The sequence below is a fragment of the Coregonus lavaretus genome, assembly GCF_964263955.1.
Source record: "Coregonus lavaretus genome assembly, contig: HAP1_SCAFFOLD_9299, whole genome shotgun sequence".
In the NCBI taxonomy this organism is placed as follows: domain Eukaryota; kingdom Metazoa; phylum Chordata; class Actinopteri; order Salmoniformes; family Salmonidae; genus Coregonus; species Coregonus lavaretus.
In genome coordinates this window covers 1-15000 of record NW_028160273.1, presented here as the reverse complement: position 1 = coordinate 15000, position 15000 = coordinate 1, and the positions used below count along the sequence as shown (strand labels likewise).

The 15000-nt window shown below is 42.9% G+C and overlaps 1 protein-coding gene across 2 annotated transcripts; it reads left to right on the top strand.

Annotated features, from left to right (window-relative positions):
* Positions 1-2034: 2034 nt before the first annotated feature.
* On the top strand, positions 2035-14461 carry LOC311121957 (plexin-D1-like; the record flags this gene model as incomplete). 2 transcript variants are annotated; one of them, XM_084196384.1, is made up of 4 exons in its annotated part: positions 2035-3333; positions 5112-5288; positions 10723-10854; positions 14357-14461. In XM_084196384.1, exons 1-4 carry the CDS (start codon positions 2104-2106, stop codon positions 14459-14461), a joined length of 1644 nt encoding a protein of 547 aa, XP_084052510.1. In that variant the 5' UTR covers positions 2035-2103. The 2 variants fall into 2 exon arrangements, with proteins under 2 accessions (XP_084052510.1, XP_084052511.1); XM_084196385.1 differs by lacking the exons at positions 10723-10854; positions 14357-14461 and adding an exon at positions 7929-7998.
* Positions 14462-15000: the final 539 nt, after the last annotated feature.

Below are 15000 nucleotides of genomic sequence, written 5' to 3'. Positions count from 1 at the left end.
CCCAGTCTCTCTCCCCAGCCTCTCTCTCCAGCCTCTCTCCCCAGTCTCTCTCCCCAGTCTCTCTCCCCAGCCTCTCTCCCCAGTCTCTCTCCCCAGCCTCTCTCCCAGCCTCTCTCCCCAGCCTCTCTCCCCAGTCTCTCTCCCCAGCCTCTCTCCCCAGTCTCTGTCCCCAGTCCCTTCCCACCCTCTCACTCTTAATGGAGCATTAGGGAGTGTGTTGGAGGGTGTGTGTGTAGGGTGTAGGCTTAGGCTAAATGTGTGTGTGGTGGAGACTGTTGGTCCTGCATTGCGATCAGTCAGCTGGTTCCTTATCAGACCGCTTTCCTGCTCCTCTGTGCTGTCCGATTAGATGAGGGTGAATGCGGTCCAACGTAAACACGCATAGACCCGGGCGGTGCTTATCAGCGCAAATAACATCGCCAAGTGGTGATGGGAGGCGTGCACGGACCTGAGAGGGACAGAGCAGGTCCCCTGTGACTGGCCAGAGAGAGAGAATGGTTCCAGCAGGCTTTGATAGTGTCCAAACTGGCATGATGCAGGGGTTAGAATGCGTTGGAATAGAACACAGCGATGGCCATCAAATTTGGGTAATTGTATTTACTTTATGTGGACCTATCTAAACCGCTCTTCAGGCCGAAATTACGCGCTCTCAGTTTGAGCTGTCACTTTTTGTTAAAAGTCCCACTGAGCTTTTCCATTGCATAGTTGTTCACAAGAAGCACTTCATTTCTGTTTTGGAAAAAAATTTGAAGTTTAAAGGGGCAATCAGTAGTTGAAATAATAACAAAACGAACCCCATCCCTGTTTCGCTAAAGATCTGAGGGATGGGGCCGGATAAATGTAACCACTCTCAAATTCATAGACAGAGCTATGGATGCTAGCACTGAATATCCATGATATCACAATTATAGTTTTAACCATGTTTTTAGGCTATAAAGTGTTTATTTATATTTACTTTGTTCACAAACATTGGAGTTAAACAAGCAGTAGGCTATATTTTGGATTCTGAGTGGGTACGACAGTAGAACTAAGCTCATGAGGCATTTATACGTTGTATTCGTCAAGAATCAATAGGTACATATCAAGTCCAAAAATTGATGTAGCAACTGCAGATTGTCCCTTTAAACTTAATCACACATTTTTGAGAGGTGCACATGTGTTGCTTTTGAATATTTATGAGGAGCAGACCCAAAAGCTCTGCTAAATAGATGTGAATGTCAAAAACCGGAAAGGTGCGCTGTGGTGCCCATCTGGTAGCACTTTCACGTAGCTTACCCCCACCATATGTGCGCAGAGCAGACGGAGCTCTCTGCGTATCTGCTGAACTAATCTGAGAACCAAGGGACCAACTGGCCTCAGGAGGTGAGAGCAGGACACGCCATTAACCCTAAGAGGAGCGGAACCACTGAGTTGGGATGACACATCAACTGGTCCATCTAAAATGAGTAGTCTGTTGTAGGTTTTTATTTGAGAAAATAGGCTATATTTTCTTCTCAAATTATTATTTCCCCTCAAATTCCTCTCAAATTATTATTTTGTTAAACATATTTTCCGATTATTTTATTATAGTTGTATAAATATATATATATATATATATATATATATATATATATATATATAGAGAGAGAGAGAGAGAGAGAGAGAGAGAGAGAGAGAGCAGGATAGATAATTAACAGTATTATTGTTCTGCCTTGGTGTGTGGAGGTCCATTACGCAAATAGCCTACAATTAGCATACCCTAATCACAACAATAAACTTTGACAGGAAAAATCTTAAATTATGAAATTCCAAGGCGTAGGCCTATAAGATTGAGAAGAATTCATGTGGAGTTTAGGATTGCAGCCGCTGGGCGCGGGGCTGCGGGTGGAGTGGGCAGAGAGAGGGGCAGCAGCAGCAGACAGCTCTGCGCTCTCAACTCTCCTCTGCTGTGAGCTGCGCTGAGAAAATAAAGCACGACTCTCTTATTGCGTCACTCTGTGTTTAAGCTTTGAGCAGGAAACAGCATTTCCTCTTAGATTGTCGCAGTAGGAACAAACACAATATTTTTTCCTTACTCAATGCACCCCTCTGCACAGAACACGCGGAAACCGGCCAGAAGGAAAAATGCCTCCTTCGGAGAAGATAGCAGTTCTGATTCTCGGCGTTCTGGTGCTGGAATCGCGCTGGAATGTCCACCACAGCCCCTGCCTCGCCAGCGCGCTACAGATCCAACAGGCGTTCGCCTCTCCAAACCAGACCAATAACTTTGTGGTGGATGAGGTGAGCAGAAAAGTCTACCTGGCTACGGTAAACACGGTGTATCAGCTTAACGGGACCCTGAGCGTAGAAGTGGAGAAGAGAACGGGGCCGGTGGAGGACAACCTGTTGTGCCATGCGCCGCAGCTGCCACAGGCGCCCTGCGAGCACCGCAAATCCCTCACCGACAACTTCAACAAGCTGCTCGAGCTGGACCGGGAGCAGGGGGTGCTGGTGGTATGCGGCTCGGTGTACCAGGGCTTCTGTGAGCTCAGGAAGATGGAAAACATCTCGGAGATAGCCGTGGAATTTCCCCCTCATGGCGAGAAGACCGTGTTCCCCAGCATGCTGAACATCGCCGCCAACCACCCCAACGCCTCCACCGTGGGGCTCATCTTCAGGAGCCACGGGGGTAACACCCGGCTCCTCGTCGGTGCCACTTACACCGGCGCCGGGACCCAGTTTTTCCCCAAGAACCACAGCAAGGAGGACCTGCGGTTCGAGAACACACCCGAAATCGCCATTCGGTCCCTGAACATCAATGATTTATCCAGGCTGTTCACCTATGACATCAACCCGTCCGAGGATAACGTCTTCAAGATAAAACAGGAGGTGAAGCAGAAAAATAAACTAAACTTCGTTCATGCCTTCATTCAGAAGAGCTACGCTTATATTGCTATCAACAATGACGCGAATATGGGCCACAAGCAGAGCCCGCCGAACAGCATCCTGGCCAGGATATGCCTTGACACTGAGAACCCCCGAAAATCCACCTCGGAAAGCCGAAAGCTCACTGAGTCCTTCATCCAGATGCCGCTCCAGTGTGGATATAACGGAAACATCTACAACCGGCTCGTCTCTGTTCACCCAGCGGAGATCCACTCGGGGACCGGAGAGGTGCTGGAGTCGCACCTCTTCGGAGTGTTCACCAAATCAGACAGAAAGTCTGCCTTGTGTGTGTTTCGGTTCTCAGACATCGAGGAGGAGATCCGCCAGGGCCGGAGGAACTGCTCCAACTCCCCCAGCAGCGATGTGCAGGTGCTGGACAGCGTCATCCAGGGCTCGGGCGCAGCGTGCGTACACAAAGGGAACCTGGTGGTAAGTGAAGCATGAAAACTATAATTTCATTTTGTTTTACACTTCAGTGAGATCTGTATGCTTGTTCATAATTGTGAGACTTGGTTGGAACTAATAATGTTTTGTATTATTTGATTTAGCCTAGATAAAGTTAGGAGTCACAATTACGCATGGAACGCGCAATACGGCACTGTTCGTTTCCCTAGTCATAAAAACATCCTGTTACATGCGGGTTTATTGGATTTGCTACTATAAATAAATAATTCCGCAAATATGTTGCTTTTGGCAACTTGGTATGACAGTTTCAATAATGAATCACCCCATATCATTTCTGGGGGGAAGGCTCCCATGTCACGAGCGCAGCCCAGGGCCGTGAATGTGTGAAGGATCTTCCTAAGCACGCGAAGGTTATGGGAACCGTGCGGGGTACTTGTGTGAAAGTCTCATCCGCGCCAGCTCATTCAAGCTTAGGCCTATAGCCTATTGCATGTTGGAGAGGAAGAATGGACTTATGTTATTTTTTTGTTTTTTTTAAAGAAAACATTCGTTTGCCATCGATTCACAACACATTAAATTAAATCAAATGTAGGCTAACTTTTGAAAAAATTCCCCTGGGCAAATTGATTACTTCACTACGAAAAATATAGTAGGCCTCTTTATTTTATGAGAAGCAGTGTTAAATAATCTAGGTTAATCAGTGTTGGATCTTGTTGTGTCAAATAACATAACACATTCTGTCAGATTCTTTTTAAAGAAGTAAAAAACAGATTTTACACATGTAATTGAAGAAGAAAAGTGTATTCTTATTACTTTATAGATCATATCTATAAATGCTGTTACTTTGACACTATAAAGCCCCACTCCTTATTATTTAGGCTAAAGGGGCCCTATTAAAGGAAGTGTCTCATAACATGAAGTCTTTATGCCGTTAGCGGCATCTGAGGAATGTGAAATTCCATATTTTCATTGTGGTGAGATTGACAGATCGCTAGTCGTGACAAACAGTCTGTCTCCAGACCACTGTGTTGACAGTCAGGTCGTAAAGATGTGGGGCTCTCCCATGAGCGGTGTTGTGTCGTGCTGGCCTACCCTGTAGCCTCCGGTAACCAGATTAGAAATCCCGACCGACTCTCGGTTTCAGCCCGTGTTTCCCTGAGGCTTGCGAGTCTGCAACTTGAAGTGGTTGTGTTTTTCGTGAAGAAGGTCAGCATTGCCATGAAGAAGAAAGGGTTTTCTCGGTTTTGCTTTTAGTTTGCTGTGACCAGGGAAATCTGATCTTTTTGTGGCGTTTCTGAGGGCCCTCCATTGAAGGAAAGCCAAAGACACAATTTATGAAAAGCACAGAGGTCGAAAGTGGAGCGGCTCGTGGGAAAGATCTCTCTCTCTGTTGATTTCTACTTCACGAGTTCGTATTCGAGTCCTTACTGCTACTTTGACCTCCAAAAGACCCTGGACATTCCGTAGTGGAAGTCATCCAAGCATTTGAATCGAATGGAATGAATGTTATGATATATACTCAAATTGTCATTTTCACATGCTAAATGTTGACCTATAGCCAACATGCCTCAACATTTAGAGGGAAAATTGGCAATTCTCAAGAAGACATAGCTTTTTAGCTTTTGGTAGTGTTCTAATTACATAATTATTACAGATTAGCCTATAAAAACAGAAGTGTCCAATAATGGTGTTGCACTGTTTTGGGGATATTTTTCTTTCCATTGATATTTTTCTGCCTGCCGATATGTGTGCCTGCCTGTCTCTCTTCCTGTAAATTGAGATACTTTCTCTCTGTCTGTCAGCTGCAACCGGAGCAGCTAGACTGTGGAGCTGCCCACCTGCAGCACCCGCTGGCCCTACGGAGGCCCCTGAGGGCCAAGCCCCTGTTTGAGTCCCTGGGCCTCAGCTCGGTTGCTGTGGACGACATACACAACCATACCGTGGTGTTTCTGGGCACCAGCACCGGACGACTGCGCAAGGTCAGAGGAGATGGTTTACTGACATAATAAATCTCTCAGGAATATCCACATTTATAAAAGAGAGAGAACAGTGTTTTATTTGTTATCATTTTTGTCTTGTAAAGGAAAAAATATACAGCTGCTAGGCCTACTACCTCACAGTCCAACTATGCTGCAGGAATTTAAGAACAAACTGAATGTGCCAGAGATATTCAGCCATTCTTTTATTCAGGGATGTATGACATTTATTGAAAATAAGTTAAAGTGTCAGGTGTAAATTACTATAGAGCTGGAACAGCAGGGAAAGGGGATAAAAAAAAAAAGTAAAGGGGTCATTCCACTTATTATGTGTCTTTTGAGTAATGTAACTAAACATTTTAATTTCACTTAATTTTAACATTCTGTCATAAAGAGCACGTTCAACGTAATAAAAAGTATGTTTTCCCATTTCAAGAGGTTCAATACAAAAATGACTATAGTAAGTGCCCATTTAGTGCCAAATAAAGTAACATGGTTGACCATAACAGGGTTGACGACTTGATTTTAAATCATCCATAATCATCCTCCAATTTTGAAATTGTTAAAACATTTCTAGCCTTTCTATCTATGGGTAACAGGGTTGACATGTTATGCTCGAGCCGCTCAGTTTTCCACCACAAAACACCTGAAAATTGCCAAAAAGAGTAGAACCAGTTCACCTGCTTTTACACTATGATTTGACTATTAGATGAAAAAAATATTTTAAAAGGAATAGTTTCACCATATTAAAACGAGAGTTCAGTTCAGGTAACAGGGTTGACCTTAAAATGAGGGCTGTTTTTTTTTATATATACCTTAAAATGAATCACTTATCACATTAAATAAATAATAATCTTCAGAAATGACTTTGTGAAAGCAACAAAATAACTAGGGCTTTACAATGATGGTGAACACCTGGATAAATGTTGGGGTTAAGTGAGTTAAAATCATCCTCGAAGTCAAAGAGGATGCACAAAGGGACATGTCAAAATGCAGGATTTTGGCACTTTAGCAAGTCTTTATTCATATAAAAAAACGGATTTATTGAATTTTCCATGTGATCTATAAAATGCACTTAATTTAATATAACAGGCTTTTAAAATTCTATGTTTGTGCTCAATTTATACTTACAATATGAAAGTAGATATGGCAAAAGGCACTAATTTTGTGGAATGTCCCAAAGAATAAAGATGAGACATTGTTAAAATCAGAAAATAACTGAGAAGTAGGTCTAAGAGGTTCTGACATTCGTTGTACAGCTAAAATGCAAGGCACAGTAATAAAGAAAGTTCCCGTACGACATGACTGACTGTCAGTGTTGGGGAGTAGTGAACTACATGTAGTTCAACTAGTAATTAACTACATTTTGCAGTAGCTTGTTGTTAATCATTATTTTGCCGTGTAGCTAACTACTGGAACTACACCCTATTTATTTAGCAAAAATAAAATATTGGTGATGTAGGCAATAATTTCCTTTATTTTTCAGCACCAGACCTGCCTAATTCTCACTTGAAACATCGTTTTTGTGTTTAATAGGCTAAATTAAACATTCTGTTAACATATGACCCCAAAATGATCTGTTCTTGCAATTTGTAGCTATGACATTTTCAGATTTGCATATGATAATTTTTTCACAAAGTAGTTTGAATGTAGTGAACTACTTTTTTCAGAGTAACTTTAGTTAAGTAAACTATATTTTTCTTAAGCTTTAGTGTAGCTTAACTTCTTCCATTGTGAAGTAATTGGTAGCTTAGTAAACTATATTTTTAGAGTAGCTTCCCTAACACTGCTGACTATGTAGTGGGTGGTTCCATGTCATATCAGCAAGCCATGACACCCATCATCTCATATTGTTCTGACATCATTTCTGTAGTTAGAAAAGTATAAGATTAGTGTTCCTGCAACATTATTTTGTTGAAATATAAATTAATCTCAGATAAATTAAGCTAATTGATTGCACTTAAATTGATCACTTTTTACTAATAATGAGAAAGACATGAGGACTTCTAAGAAATGGTCAAAAGTCACCCACGGACCCCCCACACCCCACGCCAATTCCACAACAGCAACGAGTATACATGATCAGTTCTCTATGTCTGACAAGTAGTATGGAGCTGCGGCTAGGAGTATTGTTTCTTCATCCTATGTAATGTATTCCCAGAGAATTTGGTGATGCTTTTGACCATTTCTTTGAATTCCTCATGTCTAACTCAATGTTAGAAAAATGTTTGCTCCAAATCAGATATTAGGTACTATATTTATTGAACATTATATGAATCCTGTAAATTAAAACGGCCAATTTTGGGTGCAATCAATTAGCTTAATTTCTCAGAGATCAAATTATTATATTGCAACAAAATAATGTTGCAGCAATGCTAATCTTATCTGTTTCTAACAACATAAACTATTTCAGAACAATCTGAGAAGTAAGTGGGTGTCAAAATCCTCTTTCTTGTGCTTTTTGAGGTGGAATGACCCTAGTACAAGGCGAGCGCATCTGCCGCAAGGTGAGGAAAGGTGGGCAGAATTGAGAGAACATTTGCTTTACTGTGGGTCCTGGTTGAAGGTTCAGGTTGAAGATAAAGTGATGCACTATGAATCCATCTCAGCCATTGTGAATGAAAACGTCTGCTTTGATTTTAGGTAATTTTTGGTGTGTCCAGATGTGGTACGCTATCCCTGATGCAGTAAAAACAAGCATAAAAAATTAAAACGAAAGAAGAAGTAAGCTTTATCCAACATCTTTTTGAGTGCGGGCCCATCACAATTTCGTGGCCACCGAGGACGGGTGGGGATTTAAGGTAGTCCAACCCTCTTTCCCCTTTCATCTATGGTGTAACCCTGTTAAAAATAGGTTAAACTGTTTTTATCACTACTTATCTACCAGACCTGGTTATTCTACTAACTAACACACAACAGAGAGCTACTTCTAAAGGTGGGGATCCATCATGATGTGACTCACTGTCACACAGTGTGTATTTAAGGGTCCGTCTCTCTAATTGTTCAGCCTACAGTCTGGGAGCTCAGCTGTAGAACATCTGCTGCCGCTGCATCCTATGAAAACCTCCCTCCTACAATTTACAGAATTCCTTAATGATGTGTCAGTAGCACACCAAGTCACCCCTGACTGAGCTAACAGACTAGAGAAGCTATGACACTGAGCTATACCTCTACCTCTCAGCAGTCTCTGGTAAAAACAATAAAACCCAGTCTGAAAGCTTTCTGACCATATTGTTTTGAATTAGACTGGTACCTTTTACAACATTAGAAATATGTTGCTGGAGGGTGTCTTGTTTTAGGCCTCCTAAAAAAGCTTTCTGATTTGTTTAGCCTGTTCTGAAGATAATTGGTCATTGGGATGCTTTGTGTTTATGCCGGATGTATGGTGGTGGTTAAGGTGGTTTGTGTGTGTGTGTATGTGTGTGTGTGTGTATGTCCACATGGTCTGCCTGATTGCATATTTAGGTTTTGGATGTGTTTTTTTTTTTTGGGGGGGGGGGGGGGGGGGGGGGGTGTCTGCCTGTGTCCCTATGCAACTGAGTGAAAGGGGTTTGGTGTTTACCCAGTGTGCACACCCCATACCCCATGATTATGTGCTGCGTGTCTTCTCACAGCATTTGTGTTTATGTGTGTCTGTGGGCATGTGTGTGGGTGTTTGTGTTAATATGGAGCATGTAGTGTGTGTTGCCTGGGGCACATACAGTATGTATGATGCGTGTGTTCATGCTCGACACACAGTAGGTCTATGTGTGTTTTATGCTAAGTGTGTGTGTGTGTGTGTGTGTGTGTGTGTGTGTGTGTGTGTGTGTGTGTGTGTGTGTGTGTGCGTGCGTGCGTGCGTGTGTGCATTTAGCTGTGTGCGTGTTTGCCTTGGGGGCAGCTCCGTAACAGAGTATAATGGTACTGTTAGTGTTTGTAATGTAATTCTGGCTGTGAGCTTGGCTCGGACTGAGTAGTACAGAGTACAGAAAAACAGTAGAGATTGAGTTAGGCCTCTGCTACTGGGGTTAGGAGACCCTCAATGAAGTAATTACAGACATGTTTAACTAATTCTGCCTCTCACAACAGCAACACTGTCCCTCTATTTTACTATTTTTCTCGCTCTCTGTCTCACTTTCGCTCCCTCTCTCTTTCTCTGTCTCTTGTTTATTTCCCTCTTTCTTAACCCCCTCCCATCTCAATATTTCTTTCATTGCCCCCCCCCCCCCCCAACCCCCCACCCACCACCCACACGCACACCATCCCGACACGCACAGAGAGAGCTTGGAGCAGCTGAGTACTCCTGAGTTGAACAGTCTTTCATGTTGGGGCAGACAGACAAAGAGAGAGAGGCAGTGAGTGACCTGCCATTATGCAGGTGTTTTGTTGTTTGACCTGGCTGTGTCCTGTGCCATCTCACCCCTCCAACGCTTCCTTCTGTCTGCCCAGGTGGCTCTCTATTGTGACCCTGTTTGATCTTTATTGGCATGCCTGTGTGTGTGTGCGCACATCTGTGTGCCTGTGTGTTTGTGTGTGCATGTTCATGCTAGTGCTCATGTATATGTGTGTGTGTGTGTGTGTGTTTGTGCGTGTGTGCGCGTGCCTGCGTGTGTGTGTGTTGTGTTGTGATGTGTTGTGGTTGGTCACTAGAGAAGTAGCCCAGTCTGTTTGAAACCAGGGAAGTCACTAGCTGTTTTCCTCAGAATGGCAGGATGTCCATTGAGCTGAGACAGAAACCACAACCATTCAGAACAACAAGCTCTCTCACTGTCTGTGTGACAGGAAGTCACAGCCTTAGTATTTATTTTTCTATGGAAAAATGTGTGTGTGTGTGTGTGTGCATGAGTGTGTATGTGTGAGTGTGTATGTGTAAGAATTCCAAAGACTTCATCATTTTCTATAAAGTGTTGTGTGTTTGCCTGTATGTGTGTGTGACTTACAGTGGTAGTGTGACTTAATGTTAAACTGTGTCTTTTCTTAAAAAAGCATTTAGTTAGATGACAATTCCAGTATCTCAATGCAGTCCTTTCAAGAGTGATTTCTGCTGGAGTTGACTAAAGTCATGTTTGCTTAGTCCCCAAATCACAGCCCAGTGAAACTGTGTAGGTGTGAGACAAGAAACCAGAGCAGAGCTAGCATGTTCTCTCATTTACTGTATGAGTTAGAATGATGCGTCTCACGGGAGGGAGAGAGGAGCACAGATGGCCAAGGTAATGAATCTGCTTACCTTGGAGAAGTAGCTTACTGCACATCAGCACTGCCATGTAGTGTGCCTTTGTGTTAATACTACAAACACACAGAACTTACCTTTTAGGTAGGAAAATACAAAAAGGGCTTAACAAATGAATTCTATCAAATAGAAAACAAATCAAAGTTATTGTTTAAAACTTTGCAGACTATTGTTGTAGGATTATATGGTGTTTCTATCTTTCTAAGCACTCTGCCTTTTGTCCCACAGCTGACCCTTCTGAAGAACCTGACTGTGGCCAATCAGTGGGCTCTGAAGCTCCCAGCCGGCGAATCAGTGCACCACATCATGACCTTTGACCCCATGGACAGGAACTACCTGTACCTCATGACCTCTCACCATGTAAGGCTGTGGGATCCCTACTTTTATCCATCAACTAGACTCAGTTAGACTGATTCATGTTCTCACTGATACTGGCATTGGTTTAGTTTGTTTGTTTGACATATGCACTGGCGATTTTAGCATGTAAATCTTGGTGGGGCAAACTCCCCCCAAATGTGTTAGATGCATGCCAGCAAAGCCACTACACAACACAACACAACACTAAACAATACATTAATTGCACTATAACGGTGACAAACGGTGCCCAGAAACGGTTAGGGCCTACAAAAAGCTGTCCCAACAGCAGAATCCCAACAGCAGTCCCAACACCTTACCACTGCTACACCTGGCTATCAGCGGAGCCTTGTCTGGCAGCAAAACAGTTCATTCAGCCTCATTTACTGCCTTTAAAAAAAAACATAGCTGATTTGGCTGACTTGCTTAAACAAAGGTGGTTTCTACTGACAATTTAGATGTACAAACTATGTCATAAGGGGACGACGAGCGGATAAAAGGCAATCCGTAATTTCAATTAAGACATTAATGAGCGAGCTAGGACGGACGTAGTCAGTATAACTATTTGGATTTCAAGACAACTGGGAACTCAGGTTGAATCATGATGACAATGATCTTCAGGTCGGAGTTCTAGAAAGAGGCCCGAGTTCCCGACTTGCAATTCCGAGTTGGATGACCGCTCAAAACAATTTTACCAGTCGGAGCTAGTTTTTTTCAGAGTTCCAAGTTGTCTTGAACTCACTGAAGTCTGAGATTTCCCAGTTCCTGAGTTTCCAGTTGTTTTGAATGCGGCAGAAGTCATGATGGATTGACAGCATGGCCAATGTTGAATGTTTATCCTTTTAAGCTTGGAAAATAGACCCTTAAACCCAGACTTGGACCACACACCCACTCCACTGAATAGCAGGCTAGTGATTGCTTTGCAATGCTTGCAGTTAGCCACTGATTCCTTCCAAACCACTCATTGTTGAATTTGCGATTTCCAACTTGTTGTGTAATGTTTATGTCCAATGGCCGTTGAGCACTGATACGTTTTATCTATAATTTCTTCATTATTTTTTTTCATATGACAATGATTGAAAAGGATTTGCCAGTAGATTGTCGACTTTATTCATGATTTTGAAGGTATGATGTTGACATGATAAGTCCAATCAAAGCTACGGTAGATACAGTGAGGGAAAAAAGTATTTGATCCCCTGCTGAATTTGTTCGTTTGCCCACTGACAAAGACATGATCAGTCTATAATTTTAATGGTAGGTTTATTTGAACAGTGAGAGACAGAATAACAAACAAATAAATCCAGAAAAACGCATGTAAAAAATGTTATAAATTGATTTGCATTTTAATGAGGTAAATAAGTATTTGACCCCTCTGCAAAACATGACTTAGTACTTGGTGGCAAAACCCTTGTTGGCAATCACAGAGGTCAGACGTTTCTTGTAGTTGGCCAGCAGGTTTGCACACATCTCAGGAGGGATTTTGTTCCAGTCTTCTTTGCAGATCTTCTCCAAGTCATTAAGGTTTCGAGGGCTGACGTTTGGCAACTCAAACCTTCAGCTCCCGCCACAGATTTTCTATGGGATTAAGGTCTGGAGACTGGCTAGGCCACTCCAGGACCTTAATGTGCTTCTTCTTGAGCCACTCCTTTGTTGCTTTGGCCATGTGTTTTGGGTCATTGTCATGCTGGAATACCCATCCACAACCCATTTTCAATGCCCTGGCTGAGGGAAGGAGGTTCTCACCCAAGATTTGAAGGTACATGGCCCCGTCCATCGTCCCTTTGATGCGGTGAAGTTGTCCTGTCCCCTTAGCAGAAAAACACCCCCAAAGCATAATGTTTCCACCTCCATGTTTGACGGTGGGGGTGGTGTTCTTGGGGTCATAGGCAGCATTCCTCCTCCTCCAAACACGGCGAGTTGAGTTGATGCCAAAGAGCTCGATTTTGGTCTCATCTGACCACAACACTTTCACCCAGTTCTCCTCTGAATCATTCAGATGTTCATTGGCAAACTTCAGACGGCCCTGTATATGTGCTTTCTTGAGCAGGGGGACCTTGCGGGCACTGCAGGATTTCAGTCCTTCACGGCGTAGTGTGTTACCAATTGTTTTCTTGGTGACTATGGTCTCAGCTGCCTTGAGATCATTGACAAGATCCTCCCGTGTAGTTCTGGGCTGATTCCTCACCGTTCTCATGATCATTGCAACTCCACGAGGTGAGATCTTGCATGGAGCCCCAGGCCGAGAGAGATTGACAGTTCTTTTGTGTTTCTTCCATTTGCGAATAATCGCACCAACTGTTGTCACCTTCTCACCAAGCTGCTTGGCGATGGTCTTGTAGCCCATTCCAGCCTTGTGTAGGTCTACAATCTTGTCCCTGACATTCTTGGAGAGCTCTTTGGTCTTGGCCATGGTGGAGAGTTTGGAATCTGATTGATTGATTGCTTCTGTGGACAGGTGTCTTTATACAGGTAACAAACTGAGATTAGGAGCACTCCCTTTAAGAGTGTGCTCCTAATCTCAGCTCGTTACCTGTATAAAAGACACCTGAGAGCCAGAAATCTTTCTGATTGAGAGGGGGTCAAATACTTATTTCCCTCATTAAAATGCAAATCAATTTATAACATTTTTGACATGCGTTTTTCTGGATTTCTCTGTTGTTATTCTATCTCTCACTGTTCAAATAAACCTACCATTAAAATTATAGACTGATCATTTCTTTGTCAGTGGGCACACATGCAAAATCAGCAGGGGATCAAATACTTTTTTCCCTCACTGTATAATGTGATTTGACGTCATTTTATCTGTGGCCAATGACCTTGAGCCTTCTTGGATGGGCACTTCTAATGTAACTCTATGGCAGCACCCAAGGGGCTTGAATTTTCGAGCTCTCCCCGTAGATTTTGCGGTGATGTAGTGTGCCCATGAGTGACAGAACACTGAGCCAATCACGGCGTAACTAAAGAACATTACCAATCCCTACGCTCTGTATTTTCCGCTGGCTGCCCCACCACCACAGAAAGCACTGAGCTAGGCTGAAACACTTGCATTTTGGAGCTGCCTTAATCAAGAAAGCAAAAAAGAGACCATGTTTGTATGCGGCTTTATTAACTAAATTGTATTACTTTTTTTTTTACATTGTTTGCAAACTGATATGTGACACGTATTAATGCCCAAATAACATGCAAAACAGGCCAAAGAAAAAGCTTAACAGCTAAAAGCTAAACATGTGGGGCTCAAAACAGCCCTGAATGACGGGTCGCCACTGGACATATGTCATTTGTTTTCATTATGCATTTTCCTGGTTGTGCATAGTGTGTGATCATATTTTTTACATAAAACATATATATTCTTTAGCATTTATTACAGTTTTCCGAATATGTTATATCAGATCCATTCACTTCACCTCAGATAAATGCAACTCAATATTAGGAAGGTGTTCTTAATGTTTGGTATGCTCAGTGTATTATGTATGCTGTTGAGTGTATGTATGTGTGGTTCTGTCCATAGCTCCTGAGGGTGAAGGTAGCAACATGTGGCCAGTACAGAACCTGCAGTGACTGTTTGGGGGCTGGCGACGCCCACTGTGGCTGGTGCACACTAGAGAGCAGGTAAGAACCCGCAGGTTGACATTTATTGTCATGAATCTTGCCCTGGAGGCAGAACTGAGCGATTTCCACTAGATGGGCCAGCTGCACAGTCAAAATTCATGAAAACTTGTCGCTCTTAATTTAAGGTTAGGGTTAGGCATTAGGGTTAGCAGTGTGGTTAAGGTTAGGGTTAAGGTTTAAAATCTGATTTGATGACTTTGTGGCTGTGCCAGCTAGTGACCACTCCTCTGTAGCTCAGCTGGTAGAGCACGGCGCTTGTAACGCTAAGGTAGTGGGTTCGATCCCCGGGACCACCCATACACAAAAAAATAAAATAATGCACGCATGACTGTAAGTCGCTTTGGATAAAAGCGTCTGCTAAATGGCATATTATTATTATTATTACATCCAGAATAAGATTCATGGTGAAAAAACGCTAACCTTTGTAAGAGCCACCGCGGCCACCCGTGTAAACCAATCAATCAATCAATGAGTTAATATATCAATCAATCAATAATTGAATCAATTAATCCACAGTTTAGAGTGATAGTGTTAGGAGTGATA